The sequence below is a fragment of the Primulina tabacum genome, chromosome 9 (assembly GCF_025594145.1).
Source record: "Primulina tabacum isolate GXHZ01 chromosome 9, ASM2559414v2, whole genome shotgun sequence".
Taxonomy (NCBI): Eukaryota; Viridiplantae; Streptophyta; class Magnoliopsida; order Lamiales; family Gesneriaceae; genus Primulina; species Primulina tabacum.
Window position 1 is genome coordinate 38,408,167 of NC_134558.1, and position 26,324 is coordinate 38,434,490.

Here is a 26,324-nt window from a genome sequence, read left to right on the forward strand (position 1 = left end):
CTAGGGTACGTGTGGATGAGAACATAAACACATTAGAAAGACTCATATTGATATATTGTCGAATCTGGAACATTACGTCCATATTTTATCAAGATTTTAAAATTCTTTCTAAAATACCTTAAATATACACGTTTTAATGATATAACTATTTTTACACACGCAACAAAAATGGTGAATTTGCTTTAATATTTTTTGAAGATAGTTGTCTAGATAACAATATTAGGAAAAATTTTATTTTGAAAAAAATAAAAAATATATATATATAATTTTATTCTTTTTTCAGACGTGTGTAGTACATCAGCACTTTTGATAAAAAAAATCAAAATATTGAAAATATGAAATTATCATTAAAATTTGACAACAGAGATAACTAAAATCACAAATAGTCACACCTAAACGCCAAAATATCATTTTCCCAATATATTTATACAATTAACTGAACAAATTCTTGGTTTTCATTTACTCTTCTGCCGGCCGCCCTTCCCCGTCTTACGCGCTTAAGGGCAACAATTCCCATACTATCCTCGGGACAAATTTGTCAATTCGTGAAACTAAAGCCGGCCTATTAAAAAACAAAGATGCGTCGAGTTCGAAGCAAATACACAGGGGGACGAGGGCGGGAGTGAAACCCTAAAACCTCTCGCCTCTTCGTTCGCTCGACTCCCAATCCTTCTAACACTCGATCTTATTGTCTTTCGAAAGCCAGTTTTATTCTTTTTAATATGCGTTTGCTCTTTCAACGTTGGAAGCTACGTTCTCAAAGTCGCGATTTTGTATTGGGTAAGTATGCTCAACTTCTAAGAACCCTGGTGTTCTTTAATTTTCTCATTTAATTTGGGTTCATGAAAATTCTGGTTTTTGTGTATGGTGGCAGCGTTTATATTCAATATGTGGATGGAAAGTTGAACTTTCACTGAACTTGCTGATTTTTATGTGATTATGATTTTACTACTGTTTTCCTTATTTCCTGTGTCCGATCCATCTTATTTGTCAAATATATCTCCTCGTTTGTGTATACTTTATTGTTTAATATTAACTGGGTTTTTTTCCTTTTGGTAGTGAGTTCTACTATGGGAAGTATTTTTACGTGTTTATTGGAATATAAAATTTTATGTTTCCGAATGGGGTGAGTTTGTTTTTTTATATCGGTGACTTTATTAATCTCGATTTGTTCCTAAAACCGTTGATTCGTTTGTTATTATTATTATACACGATGTTCTGATTCTTGCATCTTGCAAGCGTAATTGTGGGATAACTTTCCTAGATTTTATTATATTGATTAGTTGTAGTCTCTTCTTCTCTTGTACTTGTCGATAATTTTACAGTAGTATGTTCCGTTGTACTTTTACCTGCTCTGGTGTACCCTTCATCCGATCTTACTCTGACCTTTGTCACGTGTTGCTGTAAATTTTATAATCAAGAAATTTAACTAAACTATTCCTGTTGGCAGAAACTATTTTATTTCTCAGCCATGTTTCTGTGCTATAAGCAAGTTATTCTAAATGGTTTTTGGAGGCTGAAATTATTTACTCTAGTCTGTAACTTGTAGCTCTAGGTTTAGCATTTCAATGTTATGGCTACTTGCTAGTGTTGTCAATCTTCCATTTATTGCATACATGTACATTATGTTGCTGTTATCAAATCAGTATCAACGTATCTTTTTCCCTGTATGTGAAGTGCGTTGCTGGGGCAAGTGGGCATGGTGGCTGTGAATGACCATTACAATCTGATCCACTCCCTGTATCAACTATTTTAGTTTTCCACGATGACAGCTCTGGATAACTCGGTCAAAAGCAGATTGAAGTTTAAAATAACTTCCAAAGGAATAAGGGATGAATCAAATGTGAAACCATGCCAAAACATCATTAAGTTTGTGGTAACCAATGGACACAAAAGTGGCCACCGAGTTACTGTGGTCAAAGATAAGCTATCGGACTTGGATAATTCAGTGAGATCATGTACGCCGGTAGACTGTAATAAGCGAAGGGCTGACACACGTCTTGATGGTCAAAGGGTGAAAAGGCAGAAGATGGACTGTAATGTGAAGCAGCAGTGTACTAACATTTTGAAAACATTGATGATTCATCGATTCGGATGTCATTTTAGAAAACCGGTTGATCCAGTGGAATTGAATATACCTGATTATTTATCCATAATCACGAAGCCTATGGATTTGGGAACGATAAAGCGCAAACTAGAGGGTGAATCATACTATCGAGCAGAGGACTTTGCTGCTGATGTTAGGTTGACCTTTTCCAATGCAATGTTGTATAATCCTCCTGGGAACTGTTTCCATTCATTCGCGAAAGAATTAGATGGAATTTTTAACAAGAGTTGGAAACTAATAGAGGCCAAATTAAAGAGTGAGAGCAGGAATGTTGAAAACTTTTTTGTTGATGAAAGAAATGGCCAAGCTTCTGACTGGACAGCGAACGATAATGGGCTAGACGCACCCAAAATCGGCCTCAACAAAGTTTCTTCACTTGTTAATGTTGTCGCCAAAAGGCCTATGTCATTGGAGGAAAAGCAAAAGCTTAGATTTGAGTTTCTGGAGTTATCAAGCAGAGAGATGACCGGAAATTTGAGAGCTGTGTTCCAAAAATTTGGTTTGACAATAAATGAAGAAAGGATTGCTTCCTTTTTTGATGCAGCTGAGGATGAAACTTTATGGAAGTTGAAAAAAGCTGTAAAATCTTTTCAGGATACAAGAGTTGATGAGGTGAGATAAATTTTATGGAGGAAGGTAATTATTATGCTCTGTTGCTGTGTGAAAGTAACTTTCTTTTGGTGTTCATTTTGCATGCTGTGGTAACTGACACAACCTTAAACATTTGCTTGTTTACACCACTTTTTTTTTGTTATAGGTCATTACGCTTATATCTCACTTGAGTTTTACCTGTACTGTTTGAGTGACATTCTGTGGTTCTGTGTTTATCGAAGCAGGTCAAACCTGCCAAAATGGAAAAAAGTGGGCGCCTAATACTGAATAAAGCTACCGTGAAAGGTACAGAGTGGCGTAGAAAAGAGTCTTCTTTTTAGCTCTTCTTTAGAGCTAATTAGCCATCTCTTAAAGGCTCAAAAAACTGTTGTCAAATTTCTTTTGCTTGCGCGAATCACAAACAATCGATCAATTCTATTGCAGCCAAATGTTCTGCATGTGCTACCTTGCCATGCCATTGCAGGCGGCTTAAAGTAGCTTCAGCTCTGTCTATTTCTAATGGTTAGTTCTATTGTTATTTTTACTATTTCATGTACACCTAAAATTTGGTAGTCAAACAACTCAGTTGTATTTTGTCTTGTAGAGATAACGTTGGAAAGATTATCGGAACTTGATAGTTATGATCAACCTGTAAGTATCATCGACTTTGGTATTTAGTGTGCATCCCATGAAAAGTGGTTGATGCAACTTTGCTTAATACATCAGGATGGCGAGGTGAAATATCCCGTGGAATCTCACTCGTGCAAACTAAACCCAGGTTTTGGTGGTGAGAGCATTTTTTCCTTTGGTATATTATATCTCCACATGAATGGCACTGGTATTTTTGCCATGATATGCTGTGATTCAAGATCTTGTATAATCTGATTTTGCAGGAAGCAGCCCCCACGGCCACGTCTCAACCCCTGCTTCAGCTGATGTTTGTGGTGAAGGTAGTTTGTCTTATTAATATGTGGTCTATATTCCAATAATGTGGCAGGACCATAGTTGTCGAGGCGCTAGGCGACGTCAAGGCGACGAGCCACTGCCTAGCGCCCGAACGCCTAGGCGACAAAAGGCGATCGCCTAGCCACGAGGCGATAATATAGAGAGAATGTACTATATATTTATGTTCTACTAAAAATCAACTATTAATAATAATGAACTATATGAAAACCTAAATATATAAAGCTTCAAGTAACAAAAAACAAAAATATCTCAATATTGTCGATAAATCAACACATTCAAATCTTATGCTAGACAATTTAATTTTTCCAAAACAATCTAGACTCAGATCAATCACTTTCTAATTCAATCATTTCATCCACATCACCATCCTCCACATTTTCATTAATGTCTGAATAATCATCTTTCAACACATCATCATCAAACTCTCCCTCGTCAGTAGATTCTTCATCTACATCCATTGGTGATTGTAGAGCATGAGTAGTTTGGCTTGTCACCCGACCTCTTCGTCCTCCCCTACCTTTGCCTCTAGAAGTTGAAGCTCCCCTATAAAAAGGGTTCGAGGTCCGTTGTCGTCTAGTATGTCTGGTTTCTTCTTCTACTCCAGCAGCCTCTGCTACAACGTTCCATGTCAAAGTATCATCATCATCAAAAACAGGTTCCTCTCCAGCTTCCATCATTCCAATCAACCACTCATTATTACAATCATCAATATTCCTCAAAACTATAGGATCTCTTTTATCCTTCTTAGCTGCACGAGCCTTGAGTGTTTGATTGTACTTCACATATACCAAATCTCTTAGTTTCTTGTGATCTAGTCTATTCTTTTTCTTTGAATGTATCTGTGACACGAATGACGAAACCATCATAAACTATAAATTGAAAAGAAAAGTGAAAGAAGTCATGTAATACCGTAATAGTATTTACTCACATGCTCAAATATGCTCCAATTCCTTTCACAACCCAAAGCACTACATGTGAGGCTAAGAACTTTGATAGCAAATTCTTTCAAATTTGGAGTACCATTGCCAAACATTTTCCACCAATCCGTTGAAAAAAAAATGCATCTCATCATTTTCATTTGATATCTAAGTATTTAACTATTTAACTTCTTGCAAAAAAAACACATACCAGGCGCCATTGGTTGGTCTTTATTGTTCCTTGCTCTAATGGCAAATTCGTTGCCGAACAATGACTCCGAGTTCTTATATACCGGCAACTCCTCCATAATAATCTTATCCCTCACGTCATGGCTTGGAATCAATCTTTGTATGCATGCAAACAACCCATTTGTGACTTCTGCATCCGTCTCAACTTTCGGATTGTGATAGTAAAAATATGGGTTTAAGTAGTATCCTGCCGCGTGCAAAGGATGATGAAGCTGATTATCCCATCTAGCATCAATAAATTCTAACACTTTTTTACATTTCTCTCTGTTGTTATCAAAGAACTTGAGAATTGTTTCTTATGCTCTGTCCATAGCTTCATAGATATAACCCATCGCTGGCCTTGTTTCATTATCGGCAATGCGAAGAACCATCACTAGAGGACACATCACTTTAAGGGTGTATGTCACATTATTCCAAAATGAAGGCTTGAAAACAGTATCATTTGCCTTCTTACCCTTTATATCATTTGACCATTTACTTTCTATCCACTGTGTTGATATGAACATTCTCTTCAAAGCCTTTTGTCGTTTGTGGAGGCTTTGCAAAGTGAGAAATGTAGTAGCAAAACGGGTTACTCCATGTCTTGCCAGCTCTTTGTTTCCAGTAAATTCTCTCATCATGTGCAAAACACCTCCATGATTGTAAATGTAACCAACAAGAGCAATTGCTCTAGAAATAGTCTTCCGAACCACCTCAATTTTGCCAATACCCACTAGCATCAAATCAATGCAATGAGCAGCACATGGAGTCCAAAACAAATTCGGTCTTTTTGCTTGTAGAAGTTTACCTACAAAAAAAAGAGTACAAAATAAAAAAGAATCAATTTATGTTATATGTAATATAATATCCAAGGAAATAAAATTTCAATACTTCACTTACCAGCTAAAACTTAATTGCTGCCATTGTCTGTAATCACTTGCACGACATTTTTCTCTCCCACACACTCTACAAATCTATCAAGCAACTCATATAACAGGGTTCCAGTCTTGACATGGGCGGATGCATCCACAGATTCCAAGAACATTGTTCCTTTGGGTGAATTAACCAAAAAGTTGATCAATGTTCTATGCTTCCTATCAGTCCACCCATCAGACATAATTGAGCAACCATATTTCTCACATTCATCTCTGTTTTCTTTCAACAACTCATTTGTGTAGGCAATTTCTTTCGGTAAAAGTGGTACCCTCAATTCATGATAACTTGGTGGTTTCAAATTTGGCCCGTACTGACCTATAGCTTCAATCATTTCCTTGAAGCTATCTAAATGGGCAGCATTGAAAGAAATCGCAGCTTGATACATGAAACGAGCTATCTTTTGAACTGTTCGATCTCTAAGCTCTTTATCACAAGCATCGTTTATGTTTGTTTGCCTCAATTTCCCCCCTTTGGTTTTCTTCTTCTTGATAAAGAGATCCATCGGCCCTTTAACACTGCCACTGCCACTGCCACTTCCACTTCCAGTTTCAGTCTCGTGTATGGAAGTCAAACTTCTCTTTTTGCTTGGTTGTACATCTTCTTCATCGTCTTCATCTTCATCGATATCAAGAAAGCAAAACTCTCGCTTCATTCCACCGCAAGCTCTCAATGTTTGCTTCTTCTTTTCATTCATATAATTCAACAGCTCATCACGGACACTTTGAGGACACTCTTTGCATCTTCTGACATTTTTTGAATTCCCAGCAATATGTTGTTTGGCTCGAAAAATTCCTCCATTGGACGTGAAGCCACAAAACCTACACGTCACACTATTAGTATCATTTGGATTTTTCAAATAACAATGCTTCCAACCGGGATCTTTCTTATTATTCCCATCTGGTTGTGTGTTTTCTGATTGAGGATGAGAAGCCATACTTAGGCTATTTTTTTAAAATAAATGCAAAACAGAAGCCTGAAATAGAAGAAGCCTGCGGCAGAGAAGAATAGTTGAAAGAGAAGCTTGAAAACAGAAGCCTGCGGCAGAGAAGAACAGGTCCAGGAAGCTTCAATCTTCAATCGGCAGGGGAGAATGGTGCGCAGAACGGCAGAAGCTTCAATCGGCAGGGGAGAATACGTATCGCCATGCAAAACTAGGCTATTTTTTTTAAAGTAAATTACTTATGGGCTGAAATTAGTTATGGGCTTATTTAGTTGGGCTTTGGGTCATTAAAAAATAAAGGAGAAGACTGCTTATGCGATGCGCACAGGCTGCTGCAAAGAGGCGGAACGCCTGGAACGCCCATCGCCTGGAGAAAGGCGGTTTCAAGGCGCTAAAGGCGCTCGCCCAGCCATGCACGTCGCCTGGTTGTCCATAAGGCGCTGAAGATCCGCCTAGCGCCTGAGGCGCGCCTAGCCTGGAATGCCCATCGCCTGGAGAAAGGCGGTTTCAAGGCGCTAAAGGCGCTCGCCCAGCCATGCACGTCGCCTGGTTGTCCATAAGGCGCTGAAGATCCGCCTAGCGCCTAGGCGCGCCTTTGACAACTATGGGCAGGACTCCAATTTGTCAATAATATGGCAGGACTCAACTTGTCTATCATATCTTGTGTTAATTTGACGAGGAAATGATAACCTGTGCGAAAATTTTCTCTAGTTGAGTTTGATTGTGGGGGAGAAACCTTAAAAAATTTATTTCTTGAGCATTTCTGTGGAATGAGACAAATACTTTACAGTGTTTCACTGTTCAAGTATGTTTACCCAAAACATGTGACATCTGCATGCATGCACATGCTATGGATAATTTATTTGTGACTCCTTTTTACTTTGTTTTTTTCCAGACATGTGGTTATGAGTTTCATGGTTACGGTTCTTAACTTCCTATTGTAACTCTGAGTTTGAATTGTTTCTAGGATGGACGTCATTAAATTTCCAAATGTCTCCAAAGAAGGCTTTGCGTGCTGCAATGCTAAAAACTCGCTTTGCCGATACGATCTTCCGGGCTACGCATCAGACTCTACTAGATCATGTAACTGCTTATTTCTAGTCTTAGATGTTTTGATGATTGATGTTAATTTGTGACACATTGGTTGATTGAGCCAGTTTGAATTAATCACTTATATGTTGCTTATGACATTTTCTAGGGTGAGAAGTCAGATCCTGTAAGGATGCAACAGGAAAAAGAGAGAATGGAAAGGCAACAGCGTGAAGGTGGTCAGAACTTCTTTATCAAACTATGATTTTGCATATGTGCACATCCAAGTAAATGTTAACTTGGCATTGTTTAACTTGCGATGGATTTTCCTCTTGATGTTTAATAATGATTTATGAAACCTTTTAATTTGGAGCAGAAGTTATCAATGAAATTAAGTTAAATGATTGCTTCTATGTTCTTCAACCATGCATCTGTATCCACCAGCCCTTTTGTACAAACCTACGTCTAATATGTGGTCCTTTTATTGTTTAATAATTAATAATATATTTCAAATTTACGAGAAAGTTGTGTGATTTGCAGAGAAGACCAGAATTGAAGCTGAAATCAAAGCAGTTGAAGAAGCATCAAGAATGAGACGGGAGAAAGAAAGAGAAGCTGCTAGGATGGCAATGCAAAAGGTTTTATTTTATTTATTTCCCACCAGCCTAATTACCCAATCCACTTATGTCAATAGGAATTGGTTTTAACTTTGATTCATTGATATATTGGGAGTCGTTTTTGCAGATGGAAAAAACGGTTGAAATAAATGAAAATCAAGAGTTTTTGAATTACCTAGAGATGTTAAGCCGTGATTCCCCATCTGATTTTGTCGATGGAGAGGGGTCCGAGGGATCATTGGGAATCAGTCGTCACTCTGGAAACTTTCTGGAGCGTCTTGGCTTGTACATAAAGGATGATTATTGGGGAGAAGAAGATGAAATTTTGAGCGGGGAGGAGGGGGAGATTCTCTCGTAGGGGGGATGTGCGTGCGGGTTTATGCCTTCTGACTCTAGCTTTAACTTGTTTATATCTTGAAATAGCGTAGTGTTTGACAGTAATAGGTGCATCTCGTGTAATATTTCAAATTTTATTCCTGTTTTATGGGTGAGTTACGTACTTCCGCAATCATAATAATAATAATAAAAAATTAGGAATTGATATTGCTAATAACATTTGCTCGAGTTTATTTGATGCATTGGTGGAATCGGAGTTTCTTTCTAGCAATTGTAGAAGCTTTTCAAAGTTTTATGATCAGCTCATAGAAACTCATTTGGTTTATTTTGAAAATAATTTATCCAACTTTTTTTAAAGAAAATAAAAGTTTAATTCCTTTATGTATATGTATGTACTCGATTTAATTCTCTGCCTTCTTCGTGCATGACTAACCAATGGAGGAAATACATATATATGCATATGTATATACTCGATTTAATTCTCCGCTTGCTTCCCTCGTGACACAACACATGACAAACCAGTGGAGGAAATGTATGGTCAAATATGTAAGTTACTAAATAAATATCTTCTTTGGTTTCGGAGTAAAAAAAAAAAGAAGAAGAAAAGTTAAAAAAGATGAGGTTTGCGTTAGTTTTTTTCTTACCAAACCTTGACAACCGAAGTAAACAGACATGTCTCATGCTAAAATACAAATGAGTAGAGTTAATTCCTCCGTGCTTTCATGTATTGGAGGAATGTTTTTCCATTGAGCCTCTGTGAAAAGAAATCTTTAACGTATTGCTCCATGATCATGCGCCTATACAACGGGGGCTGATCGACTCGTACGACGGAAGGCGACGGCCCTACTTCTGCTTCGAATTTTGGGTTGAAGAACATGGCAAACGAGATCCTCTCTTTTTCCGAGTTCACTATTGCTCGATGCTCGATGCTCTTGTATAAACCATTGCTTAATATCTACAATCCATGCATAAATGTCATTATGTATGTAGCATATTAAAATAACTCAATTCCTATATCATTACTTGTAAATGATGGATTTGGATTTTAGACAAATCTTTTGAAAAATCAACGTATCTCAAGTGTGTGTTTATCACTTAAATTTGTTCAAATGCATTGATGATAAACTGTATTTTATTAAGACATATGATGTAGGTCTAGTGTTGATCCAGGATCTATGATAGGTATTTCTATCATCCTACGATATTTTGATAACCAACTACATATAAACGTTGTTACGTGAGTATTACGAGAACACCTACAATAAACACAAGAATCCTTTCGTTGCAACTATATGAGATATGGAGGGAGGAGAATTTTAGTGGTTGAAGTTTTGGTATGTTTCATATGGTTGCCTACAAATCCTTTTTACATATGTACTCAACCAAATTAAATGAGATATTGACATGTTTCAAACTCTTGCAAGGCCCTTCGGCCTACTTTTTTTGAGTCCTGTAATAACAGTCCTCATGATAGTTTGTGGAATTTTACTGGAGTACGTGCCTCCCCAGGCTCGAACTCAGGACTTCTATCCTAACCATAAGTACTTGGATTAAAAAGAACTGATACCAATTAAGCCATGTAATTAGGTCAAAGCTCACATGGATGACTGAGTCCATCAGTATTGAAGATAAAATATACAATCCAAATCAAGGGTTTTTTTCCAGTCAAACATATGAGATGCAATAACAGTCTCAAGTATCGCTGGATTCGTTATAAATTAAGATCTGGTAAAAATAAGGGGGAAAAAAGACAAACCTCGGATACGTCTCCTAAATTAACAACAAAGGCATTTGGAAGGAACCGGACAGGCAACCAAACTCCATCCTTTTTAACTTGGAATCCCTCCACACCATTGACTTGAAGGAGAATAGTGACTCCGCTGGCGTCCGAGTGTGGCGTCAGCCCGATGACCTTGTTAGGCTCCGGACATGGCGGATAGTAAGTCATTCTCACTGCTTGCATTCCATTTTCAAACATGTTCTCCATTTCTGTGTACTCGATTTTCAGGGCTTCTGCTATCAATCCAAATATGGCCATGGAAAGTTTTTGTAATTCTGATATGTAACTCTCTATTGTCTCCCTACAAATTTTGTATAATGATATATCATGGATCGCATGTATTCTGGTAAGAGGGAAAATATGATTCTATGCAAACGAAACACTTGGTGCTGAATTAACAAGCTCATCGTTGCTACTTATTCATACTCAACGCCTCACGATACACTATAATTTGTCGATGATACAATTACTATAATAACTCCGGCGACCTGAAGCCACCCTTTTTGGACCTCCAGCGAGGTTGACGGCCCTCTGTACAATTTTCTGTTACATGTTACCTTCTAGACAATACCTTTTCATTGATTCGATATTGATTTTGAGACACTATTATTGATTACTCATGGTTGAATAAATCAAAGGTAAAATTCTCATAAAGATAGGGATGCTAGTACATATGAAACATACCTGAGGGGTGAAGGAAGCTGAGGAAAGAGATGAGATTTCCTTCTATTAATGGGGTTGGTGATGATGTATAATCTGTCTGCCCAATCAACCTTGTGTCCCTCAGATAAAATGATAGTGTTCCCATACCCCTCAAAATCCCCGTCTCTTACCTTATAGCTCAACCTTTCCTCCACCGGAAGTTTGTAAAACTCTTGAATCTCGTGCTTTAGCTTCTCCACCAGTGAACAGTCCACACCATGGTTCACCAACTGCATGCAATTCACTTCGCTTTTCCAATAATTTTCTACGATATTATTACTAACAAACCTCTATCATTATGTGGAAAATACAGGTTACCTGGAAGATTCCCCATTCTTTGCAGGTCGAGTGGAACCTCTCGAGTTCGAAATTCTTGGTCTCTGCACAAAGCAGGCTGCTCAAATCGACTACAGGGATTACCGAGGAAGAACCCCCGCTGTCCGACGAATCTGGAACGTTACAAGGTTCTTGGTCGACGAGGAAACGCGTGGGGATCTCCGAAATGGGCTCTTTAACCATTTCTTGAACACTGAAACCCATTTCGGCGTTTAACCTTAATTCTGCAATGAAACCAGCTTGGTTGCTGGTTCTTATAGATGTGCGCGGTGACTACCAAAACTTTGTCCACTCCGAAATATAATACGACGTGAAATTATTCGAGTTTTCACATATTTCAATTCTAGACTACTTCCCTTGTTCCCATTCGCCAGCGCAATGCCATGTTTTAATTAAAAAAATAAACCGAGTTTATAAGTCTTACTTTTTGCCTACTTTTAAGTCGATTATTATTTATTATATTAGATTGGCTTGGGTCGGATTTTCGATCGAACTCATACAACTCTATATTGACTAAGATTTATGTCGGCATACCGCAAGATGTCAAATCTGTCTATTATTTTTTAATACATTTATAAATTTATTTTGAGAAAACATACACGGACATTATATATATATTATATATCAATGTCCGTTTATGTTTCTCAAAATTTTATATATATGTATATATTATATATCAATGTCCGTTTATGTTTCTCATATATATATATATATATATATATTAACGAAAAATGAGAATCGTGTATGTAATAATCGGTTGAAATATAGATAAGTATGAGACGTATAATGACATGGATTGGAAGTCTGAAACATTTAGAGTGGAGCTCCAAACAAGGCATGTGGGAGCCGAATAGAGCAAACCCCACTCGGAAAAATTCATCTCAATAATTCTTCAAATGGACAATTGTATCTCAAATGAAAAACAATCCGTCTAGCTATGTTGTCATGATATTTACTCATCTCGTGCTCAGATATTTGTACTCGGATGTTTTTAAAATATGATTGAATATATCTCATGTAAAACGATCTTACATATTTATATTTATAATTAGTCAGCATTATCTATGCGCAGTAAAAAATTATATGTTTAACATAAAAAATAATATTTATCATGAGTCACATCGATTTGAAGATTTGCTTCACAAAAATGACTCATAACATCGTTTCACATGATTTTTTGTGAATATAATTTACCTTACCTACATTCAACCAATTCCATTCCTTGAGGTAGCATTTGGTTTTATGAATTTGAAAGTTAAGTACTTCAAATCCACTGGTTTGTTTGAATATAGGGATGACAATGGGTAGGGTATGGGTCGGATTTCATACATCCATCGTCATACCCATTTATTAAATTCATCCTCATACCCATCGGGTATTGAATTTCATCCTCATACCCATCGGGTATTGAATCTCATCCTCATACTCATCGGATTATCGGATACACATACCCTACCCAAATACCCTATTATCATATACAATTGAATTTTTTCAAATTTAAATTGTTTCAATGAAGTTATGAATATTTAAAAAACTATTTAAATGAACAATAAGAAAAATTATTAATGATAAAAATTTGCAAAATAAACTTTATAGAAAAAATAACAAAATATTAAAAATAGTTTATATTAGTTGAACAAAAGTACTTGGATTTGAGAAGATGAATCTTTAATGAATATAATACATATATATATATATATATATATATATATATATATATTAATTTAAACGAGTATTCGGGTCGGGTGTGGGTCGGATTATATCAAACCCGTCTCCATACCCAAACCCGAAAATCCCCATACCCGATTACCCAATTATTTAATCGAGTCTAAAAATCCCTCCATACCCTCTTCTATTCGGGTCGAGTATCGGATCCTCCAGTGGGTTCGGAGGAAATTGCCATATATACTTTGACAGTGGATTTAAATTCTTAATTAGTTAATACTTGAAGTATTTCTTCAAATACTTACTCGAATCCAATTGTTGTTCAATCTATGACAACAATCACAATTTAGATACCTTAGTTTCCCAAATCCTATCAACATGCCAACCAAATATCTGAAAAAATTGGGGTATGGGGCCGGTTCCCGCTCAATGCACATAAAAGGAATCAAGGACGGAGCTATCCCAAAGGTTGGGATAGATTCCGGCTCGAGGTCGATTTTTCCAAACATACAATATATTTAATATAAATTTTTAATAAAATAATAATATTATTTAATTTAGTTCATGCTAGAAAATATTATTAAGTGCGTGTTTTGGTTTTTAAGTATAGCCTGATAATAAAATTATTAGATTAAATTTATTTCGACTTGAATTAACAAATGAAGGGGTATAATAAATAATTAAATATATAGAAACTTGCTCACGTGAATGGAATCGACCGACTCCTATTCAATTTCCTGTTTCACATGAACACTCATATTCACCTACCGCACGTGCAATGTGTGCATTATTTTTATCAATACTGGTCCCCGTCTCAATAATACACGCGGAATTGAAGATTTTAAACACGTGATTAATAAGTATTGACGTATATATATACACACGTATATAAAAAATCTTTTTTTATCCTTAAACTTTGGGGTTTATTCAATTTTTTATTATAAATTTTGTATAAAATAAAGTAATTAATTATGGATAATAACATATTTTAGAATAATTAATCTAACTACATTTAAATTAATTGTTGAAAATATAATTAAAATTAATATAATAAGGAAATGGACCCGTGTAATCATTAATGGGTTTAAGCCCAATAATAGGCCCATATTCATCTTGAGAATTACATAAAAAGATCGTTATTTCTGTATTGTAAGGCATATTTTTATTTTATGCTCAATAAGCTTTATAGTTTTCCGAGTACACACTTTGATGTGATCTCTCGGATCTTCTAACGTTCTTCTCAATTGATGATCAAAGTATTTTATTAAGTCAAAAACTTATGTGACGGGTCGTATTTTGTAAGACATATATCTTATTTGGGTCATCCAAGAAAGAATATTACTTTCTATTATGAATATCGGTAGAGTTGATCAGTCTCACAGATAAAGATTCGTGAGACCGTCGCAAAATAGACCTTCTCTTTTATTAAAGCATCGATACAAAATAAACATAATTATTTTTTTCTAAATATTTTATATAACTCTAGTCCTTGAACCAATTTCTCATTTCTCCCCCCTTTTTCTTTTGTCTTTTTTTTTTTAATGATTGTATGAGTTTGGTTTCAAAATTTGTAAGTAATGAATGAATAAGTGATATATGTAATTCTCAATTTTATTTTAACTATCAAATTTATTTTATATTATATTATGTTGAAGGCCGACTCAAGTTTATTTTAATCATCAAAAAGGCTGCAGTGAATTTCTGCAACGATAATTTATTCTTTTTAACTATCAAATTTATGTGAATTGTTTTTTATGTCGTTTCAAATTATATTCTAATCCAGGGTAATAAAACATATGTTGTTTTTGTTGGGGAAAATGTGAATTAACAGAGAGATTACCGGAGAGGCCGAAATGGGTAATATTACGAGACATTAAGATTAATTTAGCGGCCCAAAAACTGGAGAGAAAGGAGAGAGCTGTGTCGAGCGGCAAGCTGGCATCTCAGAGGAAACCTCTTCTGAGATGGAGAATGATGCAGTTCAATCTTTTGATGACAGAGTGACTCTGTTATACAATGAAGCAACCGCAACTGCAAATGGTGGAGCAGAAAATGGGAAACATTCTGGAGTTACCGAGGTGCTGCCTCATTCTTTTTCCGTTTAATTACTCACATCAAATAAACATAGAGGACTTGCTAGTTTTTTGGCCTACCAACTTTTTTGTGGGAAAAAATTATATGTTCCATCTTCGATGTTGGCAGCCATTGTTAACTCCGCGACAACCAACTCAAACTACGTCCTGGAAGAGTTTCTGTGGACTGTTCGCAAGATTTACTGGACCTGGAAGATTATCTAAGTTTAGATCCTTTTGAAATTTCATGGAACAAGAGATACCAATTGATACTGTCATGTGGGTAAAGTGGAAGGCCTCAAAGCATTGCATTTTCTACCCATCACAGTTGACACGCGATACAATTGCTGATCTTACCGTATATATTGGTTGATATACACATGCATGGTTCACCGAAACGGGAACGGAACGGCCGGAACGGGCGTTCCGGAACCGGAATGTCAGCAACCTTGACGAGGTTCCGGGGTATGTAGGTTGATGGTTTGTATCGGCGTTTCATATACCGAAAACGTGGATGTAACGGTGGAAAACGGGGATATAACGGTGGAACGGAATCGAAACGCAATTCGCGACGGTTTTATGTATGTAGCGACGGATTTAATATACATAAAATCGTTGCTACCATTGTCGTGACGATACATTATTAAATTCTCCCTCATTACACCATATACATTCAGTTTCAAATCCACTATTCAATGCATATCCACTAGGACAATTTAACACTGGTTTATATCAGCAACCATATGGTGGACATCAATTTTCTCAACTGAACCCCGAAAAAGAATACACTAATGATTTTGTTCCTCCACGTCATTTCTCATGGTATTAGTCTCGATAATATAACATTTACAGGTACCTTTCTATATAAATGTTTGTTTTCATCAACTTATATTTCATTTCTCATTGTTATTATATTATCATATGATATGAGTAATTTAATAAGCTTAACATTAATTTCACTAGGAACATTGGAAAGCAAAGCACATCGGTTGATGTGAGATGGTGAATCTTAAGTCTTCTTCCCGCTGCATCCATCAATGAAAGACTAATAAAGAAGAGACCGCAAGTTAACTATTTCTATTGAGAAATTTTCATTACAAAGTTTGAAAAAACTAAGTTAATTATAAAATATTTCTATTTTAATTGATGTTAAATAATTTGTAACATCACTTTATATAAGATTTGATGCTTATTATTAGTCCATCACTCTAAATTGATTCAAATTTGTGCGAACTTATATATATATCCAATCGAAAATATTTTAAAGTTTTAATTAATTAAATACAAATAATTTTTAATAGTATATTTAATTTTTGATATGGTTGGAAATATTTTAAATATAATGACGATATAAATTGTGTTCAATAAATTGTTAATAAAATTTTAAAAATATTTAAATTTCTTATTTACATCAAATAATCTATTTAAATGATATTTATTTTAATTTTTATATTTCTAAATATTTTCCAAAATTTTTAATTTTTATATATTTATAATATGTTTTTTAAATATCCGTTCCGCGACCGTTCTGCGAAATTTCATTATAATTGGAACGGTAGCATCCGTTCCGATCTCCGCGACCGCGACAAGCGAACCATGCACACATGGTATCTGAAGATTTAACAAATCTTTGTCTTTTGGGTGCAGAATCAGAGAGAGCATCTAGAATCTTGAACCCTTGTGATCGTGCAAAATTCGGACAGGTTTTCGCATAGAAATGTTTACCGTTTTCAGTAGTTTTTGCATGAGCATAGGATAGCACATATATTATTTATAATTTGAGATTAGGCTGAAGTTTTGAAATATATATTTTTGTAGAATATGTTGATAATAATTTATTATAAAATTAATATCAAAAATAAAAAATCTAAAAGTGAGATACAATATTATATAAGATTGCTTTTGGATTTAAGCATTAACCATATAATAGGTGGAAAATTTTAAATTCTTGAAATTGTAATAATACCTATATCTAAAATCTGTTCTGATTGTTAATGCACAAGTTAAATTTTGGAAAATGATAATCCAAAATCTTCTCATATTAAATTTAAGGTCTTGGATGAATCAACATTAGTATTTGGGTCGATAAATTCAAAATCCTCGATTTATTTAGATCATTAAAATTCGAGCGATTTTCAAATTCATTTAACATCAAGTTAAGCTATTTCAATAGTCTTTTATAGTAGATTTCAATCATATTCAAAATATATATTGGATGCAATAATTGTTCTTGTTGAGTAAAGCAATTGAAGCGTGTCATTTCTGCTTCTATACGGTTTAGAATATTTGAGTTGCACTGTTTTCATCTGCTATAGTTTTTAGTAAAATAACAAGCGATCAGTCTTACTAAAAAATCGCATATTCATAATAGAGAATGTATTAATTTATGACTAAAAAGGAAAATTGCAATGACTAACCACACACACACACATATATATATATATATATATATATATATATATATATATATATATAATCTCCAATTACTCTGAGCACCTATATGAGTATCGTTGAGATGAGTCAAACTATTAGAAACAATGAAATCATATATCTATTATGTTGGCATGACATCATCGATGTTCATATAAGTGTCCAGGAGATCCAACTTTTGTGTATATATAATATACACAAATAAAATATATTAAATAAATTGATAAAAATACAATAAATATATATTTATATCTAAATTAAAGTACAATTCCAAAAATCACGAAATTTATTTAAAATGTCTAAATCAAGTGGAAAAAATTTCGATCGTCACAATCACACAAATCGGGATAATGAATGAGATGTACATGTTGCCTGTATCAGTACTCCGATCTCAAAGTGTAGACGATTTTTTCCCGAATTAGATTTTTAAATGTCGTGGACAATAAATAAATATCTTTTTATATTTAAATTAATATACAATTTGAAAAACTACGAAGATTGCTATAAATGTCTAAACCAAGTGTAAAAAATTTCAATCCTCGCAATCAAACAAATCGGGACAACAAATGATATTTACGTGTTGTTGTATCAGTGCTCCTACCTCCAAGTGCAGCCGATTTTTTCCCGACTGCCAAGTGCGACCAATTTTCTTTTTAGGATATTTATTTTTGTTCATGATCTAAAATTTTCATATTCAACATTTTCTGAATTCGTGACAGATCAATATCAGATTTTGAAAAACTAAAATGGTGATTAGATCACTCTGATCTCGTCCCACGACAATATTTCTGGCTCAAACAATTAATTTTTATTTTATTATATTTTATCAACATATTAAAAATGTATTTTAGGTGTATATATTATTTATTTTTAAAAGATGTTCATGTCTGAGTATATAATTAATTCATGAAATACATTTGTATTAATTAATAATTATGCTATTTTAATATAAAAATATGACATTTTTTATTATAAAATAATTTTTAACAATATAGTAATATTTAAAAAAATTAATCAATAAGATAACATTGAAAGTAAAAAAGTACCTAAATGAATTTAATAAATAATGATTTGACTTAATTAAAAATAATTTAGGTTAAGGGTAAAATTTAATTTTAATTTTGGATCATGTATCATTTGAAAATACGCAAAAATTCACGTGACATGATATCACATATCAATTTAGTGAGATTGATTTTGAATCTGATTCGATTTATGAAAAAAATATTTATTTTTATGGTAAAAATATTATTTTCACTTTAAGTATAAATGAAGTTTACTATCTATCGAAAATATATATGTATACTTTTGGAAGTGTATATATATATAAATTTACACAAAACTTTTACTAGACCGTTTCACGTATCAATTTTGCGAAACAAATTTTCTATCCGAACTATCCATGTATTATTTTCATTACAATATGAGTCAGGTCGATTCGTCTAACAAATATAAATATGTATAACTTTCTCACAGAAGACCGACTCACAATTTTTTTTGTCTCTAAACATTTCAACGCAATACTTTTAGTTCCAAATTACAACAGAATTAGTTATGGCCATTTTTTATAATTAAATATATTTGCGGAGACTAATTTATGATATTTATTAAATTTTAGTGACCAAAATTAATCCTGGAACTATCAATTTTTTATTTTAGTTTTAAAACATTTTTTTTCCCAATTTTGATATAAAAATAAAAAATCATTAATATTTTATTCTAAAAATATTTTTTATTACATAATTTAAAAATAATCAAATGCTAACTTCGTAATTTTAAAAGTTTGAAAGTTTTTACAATTTATCTTAGAAATAAAAACAGCAACAATAATAATATTCTTACATTAATATTTAAGCAAAATCGAAATTTTATTTATAAAAAAAATCTAAAATTTAGTATCTGAACTAACAAAGTTTATAATCATAATTTTTTTTATAAAAAATAATAAATTGTTTATAAAAATTGTATTTAAAAATGATTCAATGTATAAGTTTTTAATTTCAAATTTTAGTTAATTTTGATATGTTTATATAAGTTTTATTTGTGCTTATAATTTATGTACAAAATTAATATAAAGTTTATGTACAAAATTAATATAAAGTTTTGTTCATATATATAATTAATATGTATCTATATTGTAGATGTTCTATTATTTAGCTTCTTTATTTTGCCAAAAATTTATTTTCCAAATTATTTTGTCAATTTTCGCTCTAAAATATAATAAATTTGATAATTTACTCCATATCATTATATTTAAACATAAAATTAAAAAAGAACTACTTTTGTTATATTTTTTAAAATTTTGAGGGAAAAAAATGTTGAATTCAAATATTTAAGGACAAAATTATTTTAATAAAACAATACGAGGATTTAAATATAATTTTCTCCTTTATCGCTGTAGTTGCAGATTATCACGAAAGTAAGTATACTTATCCAGCACGCAGCCTCTGAGTATAAATACCCGCATGCCAACCAATTTCTACAGGGGGAAAGCGCGTTGAGAGAGAGAGAGAGAGGACTTGGTGTTCCACAGGTAAACAGGGAGGCAATATCAAACTTTGATTGTGCTAAAAAGAAGTATGTGTTTCGCTGCACACCAGGCAATTTACTTGCATATACACCCATGAAGTGAAAACGATTTTTGTGTGCGTTGCTGTGATCATTGAGTTCTGAGTCGCGAGTGTTGAATTCCTGTATGCTGATGTTTTAGTTGATCGGGGTTTGAATTGTGGAATAAGTGTGAATTGTGGATTTCTATGTTTTATCGACTTAAATGTTTGTTCTGGGGGAAGTGTTTGGATGGGTTGACTTCCATTTTCTCGGGGTTTCTTGAATAGTTTGGGTTTTATGGGAAAAATCTTTGACGGTTTTACGGGTTTGCTTCGTGTTATTGTGCTTTGCGAATTCTGATTTTTCGATTAGGGTTTTTTCACCGGATTGAAAGACATTTGATTTCTCGTTTTGTTATTAATTTCAAATTTCTTCTCCGTGAATGAAGTCCTTGCTTGAGTTGGATTGACTTCTTTTCCTCGGGGGTTTTCTTGAATAATTTGGGTTCTCTTGGAAGGAACTTGAAATTTTTTACTGCTGTGCTTTAGATTCTTATGCTTTCCTCCGAAAACTTTTGGGTTTCCGGCTAGATAGGTTAGGGGTGTTCTCTTATTTTACTTGAAGATTGTACTAGTTATTCGAGTCAAAGATACGGTCCAAAGTGGGTGAAAACATGTACATTGCAGACTTTTTGGCTTATCGCCTTTATTTAACACTGTGATGTCCTTCAGATCTAATTGAATATTTCTCGGGTCTCTGTTTGATTTGAAAGTAATCAACCTAGATATTTCTTCATTTTCCTTAAGCTAATGACGGTCGGAAGTAGGTAATATTCTGTTTTTGACACAGCGTAAATTGTTACTGTAATTGTGAGTAATCCACAAGCTCGCAATGTTATTTTTTTTTAAGTTTTACCTACTATATCAGACAATTTCATTCGTGCTTTGGCTGATCAATTTTTTTTTGGAACAAGATAATTTTTTAATGCATCTAAATGTTGACCTGGCATGTTTTGCACTTGAAGAGCTGCAGATTTTGAATGCTAACACCGCTGAAACAATATTCTTTCTCGTTTTTCACCCTTGTTTTCTGAATTTTGCTGATGACTTGGAAGATTTAGTGACAAGTGATGTCTTGACTATAAGGATTCGAAAGCTTTATAAGGTCATGCGTAGGCATGCTGACCTGCACAACCAATATTTTACCCAATAGACTCACATGAGTAACACCTTCATTATCTGTTACAAAAATAGCTAATCCAAATGACTAGGGTAGTCTTATGTGTAGTATTGAAAATCCATCAATAATTTAAAATATTTTCCCCTAAACTGAGTTGGAATGGGATATAGTTACACGAAGTTATTGTCATGTCCTGACATACTAATCTACCAACACTGGGACTTGAAAGGTGGTTTCTTTGTGTTCAAGAGTTTGCTCTTGTACATGTAGCATTGATTATGAGTCACTAAACTTCTAAACCTTTTTTATATTTGTAACCCGCTAATCCTTTTTTTTATATTGTAATCTCATAAGCCTGTTTTTTATGTGGAACCTCCTAAATCTATTTTATATTTGTGCTCTTCCTTAAGGAAATCAATCCTGATTGTTCTATTTTCTCTGTCAACTGCCTTATTTATTTGGGTTATATTGTGAAACACCCGTTTATGGAAACTTGTCTTTTCCTTGCAGTCACTTGTTGCTGATCTGATTGTATAGGAAAGCTTTTGTTCCCCTCGCAGACTTCTGTGATTCTTGTTACCTGAAAGGGGGTTTTGATTCAGTATTGCTAAACATATCATAAATACAGATCAAATGCCATCATTAAGAATGAAAACCAAGTCAACCACAGGCTGTTTTGCTGAAAAAAATGATCTCCATGTCTGTCGGAAGTCATGTGTGATATCCAAGAATCCTCTTTCTCCTGCTAGAATTTCTCAAAATGTGGAAGAAGTCGGAACTTATATTCAGAATAGTTTTCATGGTAAGCATGAGTATATCCTGGATTTTCAGCCTCACTAGACTGTATGGGGGAGGACTTTCATCCACTACCTGCCCCAGACGTGTCATTGCTTGTTATTTGATCCTCGTCTTTCTCTATGGGGATGTGGGTCGGGTACTAGGATCTCATATTTCCACAAAAAGCTGTCATTTCTTTGGTCTAAAAAGCTCAGTGTTGTTTATAGTTCCAGTTTCACAGCTTTGCTAGCTCTTTTCCAGCTTGGAATTTGTGTCCAACTTGTAACTAATCTTGTATCTGTAGTTTGCCATGAAATAATCATGTGGTGACCATGTATGATTTTTAAAATGGACCTATCTAAAATCAGTTAATAGGGGAATAAAAAGGAGAGAAAAATTTGACAAATATTTCCCCAATTGCGACCACAGCCATTCTGGTGCCTCATACAAACGGCTGGATTCTTTATGTGGTATCACCTGGCTAAGATTTATGGGCCACTGGTTATGTGGAGATTGAAAGGCTGATTTACAAAACACTGTGTTATTTTACTTCCCTTGGCAGTTCTATTTCTTTTCTGTACTCTGCAATTGCATACTGTATACCTCCTTTAAGATTCTATCTCTAGCTGATATTTCTATGCTAATTCATGCTATACATGATAAATTATTAAGTAAGCAAGTGGTATATTTGTAAGTCTTGTTACGTATTGGTTTATCACTCAGCTTCTTTTTACGATAAAGTATATGCACTGGAAATTGCAGGGCCTGAGACCAACCATGATGAATTTTTTGATGTAGAACATTTTTTGCAGAAGCAGCAATTCAATGAACCTGATTCTTCAGCTGCAGATAATTTGGTAAGCACATTCTTTGTTATAATAATTCATTTGTTAGCATAAATTTTGCTGTTTCATTAGTGTAGAGATTTGATACAAGCTTCCGAGAAGTCCTCTCAGAGCCTTATTTGTGAAATTCACATAAAGAATTTGCTAATACTAGCCACACTTAATTGTGTTGTATGGAATACGTGCAGGATACTAAACCATCCCCTTGCACATCAAATGTGGATACGATTTTTTCTTCCATCCTAGAGTCACTAGATTTCCGCAATGATGAAGGTATATGCTACAGTTTTATATCGACCCTTACAATTGGGGGAGCATGCACAACATAAAGTTTATTGATATCATATCTTACTCATCTCATTACTCTGCAGGAATTGACCATCATTTTGTGCCACAGTTATATAGCAAAGAAAGTGGTGATGCTACCAGCAGAAACCAACGTGAATCTCAAGCATGCAATGCTTCAGATTTATACTTCTCTGAGAGTATTTTTCCTGGTCCATATGTTGAAGGCAATTCTATATTTGATGATAAAACAGACACTATGTCCTGGCTTGATTACAAATGCAAAGAGTCTGGTCTACTTTCTGACGTGGCTGAAAATTATAGGATATTGCCTTTTTTAAAGGATACTCTTGATGTTGGACAGGACCATGATAGCAAAACATCAGGAGAAGCCATCTTAGATGCAGAAAATTCAAATTTATGCGATATTATCCATCAGTTAAGACCTTGCGATCTGGAGTCTGACCTAAATACATGTCATGACCCAGATTATGAGTGCTTTGATCCACAGATGTATATCAGAAATATACCAGGCCAGACAGATGTGTCTTTGTGTTATTCATCTGATACAAAGGATACCCGCCGGATCACTTTAGTACTTGACTTGGATGGTAATTGCATTGCCTTAATATTTGTAAGCATAGAACAACGATCATTTGATTTAACTTTACATGAGGTTTTCACTTTTCAAAATTTCATGCATTTTGTGCAACCTTGACTGGGTACGTTGACGGTTCAATATGAATAAGCGAAGTGCCTTTTCACGCTTGAAGCTCCAAACTCTAGAGAATTAGTCGATCTTATGAAATCACACAATTTTTAATTATTTGTATTTATGTTCTTTATTGAGTGGTCTAAAAGGTGGAGATCCAAATTTCTGCTCAAGTAACTTCCAGGAGTCGATCAGTTTCTTTTTTCTTTCTTTTTTTTTTTAATTTGATTTAAGATTTGTTCCTTTAATGTGTACAGAAACACTTGTTCATTCCACGTTGGATTATTGTGAGGACGCGGACTTCACATTTCCCATTTTCTTCAACATGAAAGAGTATACCGTGTATGTGAAAAAAAGGCCTCACCTCGGTGTTTTCCTGAAAAGAGTAGCAGAGTTGTTTGATATCATGGTATTCACAGCTAGCCAAAGCATCTATGCCAAACAACTCCTAGATATTCTGGATCCAGAAGGAAAGCTTTTATCTAAACGGGCATATCGGGAATCATGCATCATTTTAGAGGGAAATTATGTGAAAGACCTAACTGTTTTAGGCGTTGATCTTGCAAAGGTTGCCATAATTGATAACTCCCCACAGGTGGAAACTATATTCGTAGTTCATTAAATTATTGGCATCTCTTGTTGCATACGGTGCTTGTCTTTGTTTCAGTTCTAACCCTGAAATTTTGATTGAAAAACAATAATTTTTAATACAAAGTTTCAACTTGTCGCCTAAGATCTTTCCCATATGTAGCAACTAATATAGATTTAAATTGGTCAATCAATACTCCTTTGCATTAATTATCTTGTGAGGACACTGGGTGCTCCACATAGGTAGTGCACTCCTACTAGGTAGTATAAAGGGTTATCCTAAGTGCAGCGTCTGACATCCTCCCAGATGATTAATATAAATACAAGTTAATTCACTAATTTACCTTGCCATATTACTTTATATTAGTAAACATACACTGGGTGAGGATAAACCAACAATATATTGATTCAAATAAAAGTGAGATAAACCAACAAACACATTCCATAGTTGAAAATAGGATCACTTTTATATTGTTTAGTACAAACTGGTTAAATTTTTACACCAATCCTAAGCCAAACTCGAGCGTCCTTTCCTCCTCCCTCTAACCTTCTTCTCCTCCCTCTTCCGAGTCTGTTTCACCTTGAAGTCACTTTGCTGTGTTACCCGAGGTTGAATTCTTTAAAAAGCTACATTTTCCTATTTATGAGATTCTTCTGCCATGCTTATAACGTACGAGCATGTATTTGTCATGCCTGCATCATTAACACTTTCGAAGTTTTAAAACAGTTGGCAGCATCCTCCTTAGATGTTAGATCCTAAAGATGTCATAAGTATATCCTTGGCATTGAGCATTATGCTTGTGATGGTTTCAGGTTTTCAAGCTGCAGGTAAATAACGGCATTCCTATTAGGAGTTGGTTTGATGACCCGACAGATTGTGCCCTCATTTCACTCCTTCCATTTTTAGAGACTTTGGTTGATGCGGATGATGTACGGCCCATCATTGCTATGACATTTGGTAACACGGAATAAGGGCTCCTCGTCTATCCTCACTAGTTCTTTAACTACTCTCAGTCTCGTTAACTTTTTAGGGACAGTCTTTGATTTTTTTGTTTGCTTCCGCTATCTTTTTTGAGTTGATAGAATTTATTTACTGATAAAAGATAATGCTCATTGATTAAACTCATGCACATAATTTCTTCCTACCCATTTGTAAATCTCTCTGGCTGATAGGTTAGTTTATGCCAGAAGTTGGGGCCACACGGTTCCTTTTTTAAAAACTTGTACAGCTATAGACATAGTGCTTCTCGGAATGTGTATGGATTGATTTCTGTGCAATAAATTATGTTTCTTTAGTGAAATATTGTAAAACTTGCTTCTAACAAAATGTATGGCTTTCATTCCCGACTAAATGCCAAGCATTAACCATGTCTACAGAATCTTTTTCAAGGATGGACAAGGGCAAAATAGTGATGCTTTATATCCAGTGGTCAATGCATAATGGAATCTGGACAGTGAGATTGTTATCTGGCTTATTGAAATTATTCTGTTCTATAAACACCTGATACAGTGCGAAGTAAATTTGCAGTGGTTGTCCTCATGTTTGTTTGATCTCACGCTTTTCCATACTTGATGGCATGATTTTAACCTGTGGAAACATTGTCAATAACACTCTCCATACAAACTAACAACTTAAAAGCTGCTGTTGAAAAAATTAGTTGATTTCATGTCAATCTCAACTAAAAAAATATTCCACGAACATACACGTTCACGAAACGAGAATAAATAACTGGGTT

General features: G+C 34.4%; 3 protein-coding genes across 8 annotated transcripts; 2 read left to right on the forward strand and 1 right to left on the reverse strand.

Moving 5' to 3' along the window:
- Positions 1-563: 563 nt before the first annotated feature.
- Positions 564-8,934, forward strand: LOC142555943 (transcription factor GTE12-like). Of its 3 annotated transcripts, none has more exons than XM_075667111.1 (11): positions 564-780; positions 1,678-2,719; positions 2,941-3,004; positions 3,143-3,220; positions 3,303-3,349; positions 3,425-3,485; positions 3,592-3,648; positions 7,653-7,768; positions 7,884-7,950; positions 8,255-8,352; positions 8,459-8,934. In XM_075667111.1, exons 2-11 carry the CDS (start codon positions 1,766-1,768, stop codon positions 8,687-8,689), a joined length of 1,773 nt encoding a protein of 590 aa, XP_075523226.1. In that variant the 5' UTR covers positions 564-780; positions 1,678-1,765; the 3' UTR covers positions 8,690-8,934. The 3 variants fall into 3 exon arrangements, with proteins under 3 accessions (XP_075523226.1, XP_075523228.1, XP_075523227.1); XM_075667113.1 differs by having other exon boundaries at positions 2,944-3,004; XM_075667112.1 differs by having other exon boundaries at positions 577-780; positions 1,647-2,719.
- Positions 8,935-9,200: 266 nt separating this feature from the next.
- Positions 9,201-11,892, reverse strand: LOC142555944 (protopine O-dealkylase-like). The gene is made up of 4 exons (XM_075667114.1): positions 11,468-11,892; positions 11,132-11,379; positions 10,424-10,748; positions 9,201-9,622 (listed from the first exon to the last, which is right to left on the reverse strand). The coding sequence occupies exons 1-4, from the start codon at positions 11,687-11,689 to the stop codon at positions 9,371-9,373; spliced, it is 1,047 nt and encodes a 348-aa protein (XP_075523229.1). The 5' UTR covers positions 11,690-11,892; the 3' UTR covers positions 9,201-9,370.
- An 8,169-nt stretch (positions 11,893-20,061) lies between these two features.
- On the forward strand, positions 20,062-25,731 carry LOC142555946 (uncharacterized). Of its 4 annotated transcripts, none has more exons than XM_075667115.1 (7): positions 20,062-20,185; positions 21,892-22,183; positions 22,921-23,015; positions 23,192-23,276; positions 23,375-23,899; positions 24,258-24,595; positions 25,402-25,731. In XM_075667115.1, exons 2-7 carry the CDS (start codon positions 22,015-22,017, stop codon positions 25,558-25,560), a joined length of 1,371 nt encoding a protein of 456 aa, XP_075523230.1. In that variant the 5' UTR covers positions 20,062-20,185; positions 21,892-22,014; the 3' UTR covers positions 25,561-25,731. The 4 variants fall into 4 exon arrangements, with proteins under 4 accessions (XP_075523230.1, XP_075523231.1, XP_075523232.1 ...); XM_075667116.1 differs by having other exon boundaries at positions 20,135-20,385; XM_075667117.1 differs by lacking the exon at positions 20,062-20,185 and adding an exon at positions 20,951-21,028.
- The last annotated feature ends 593 nt before the right edge of the window (positions 25,732-26,324 follow it).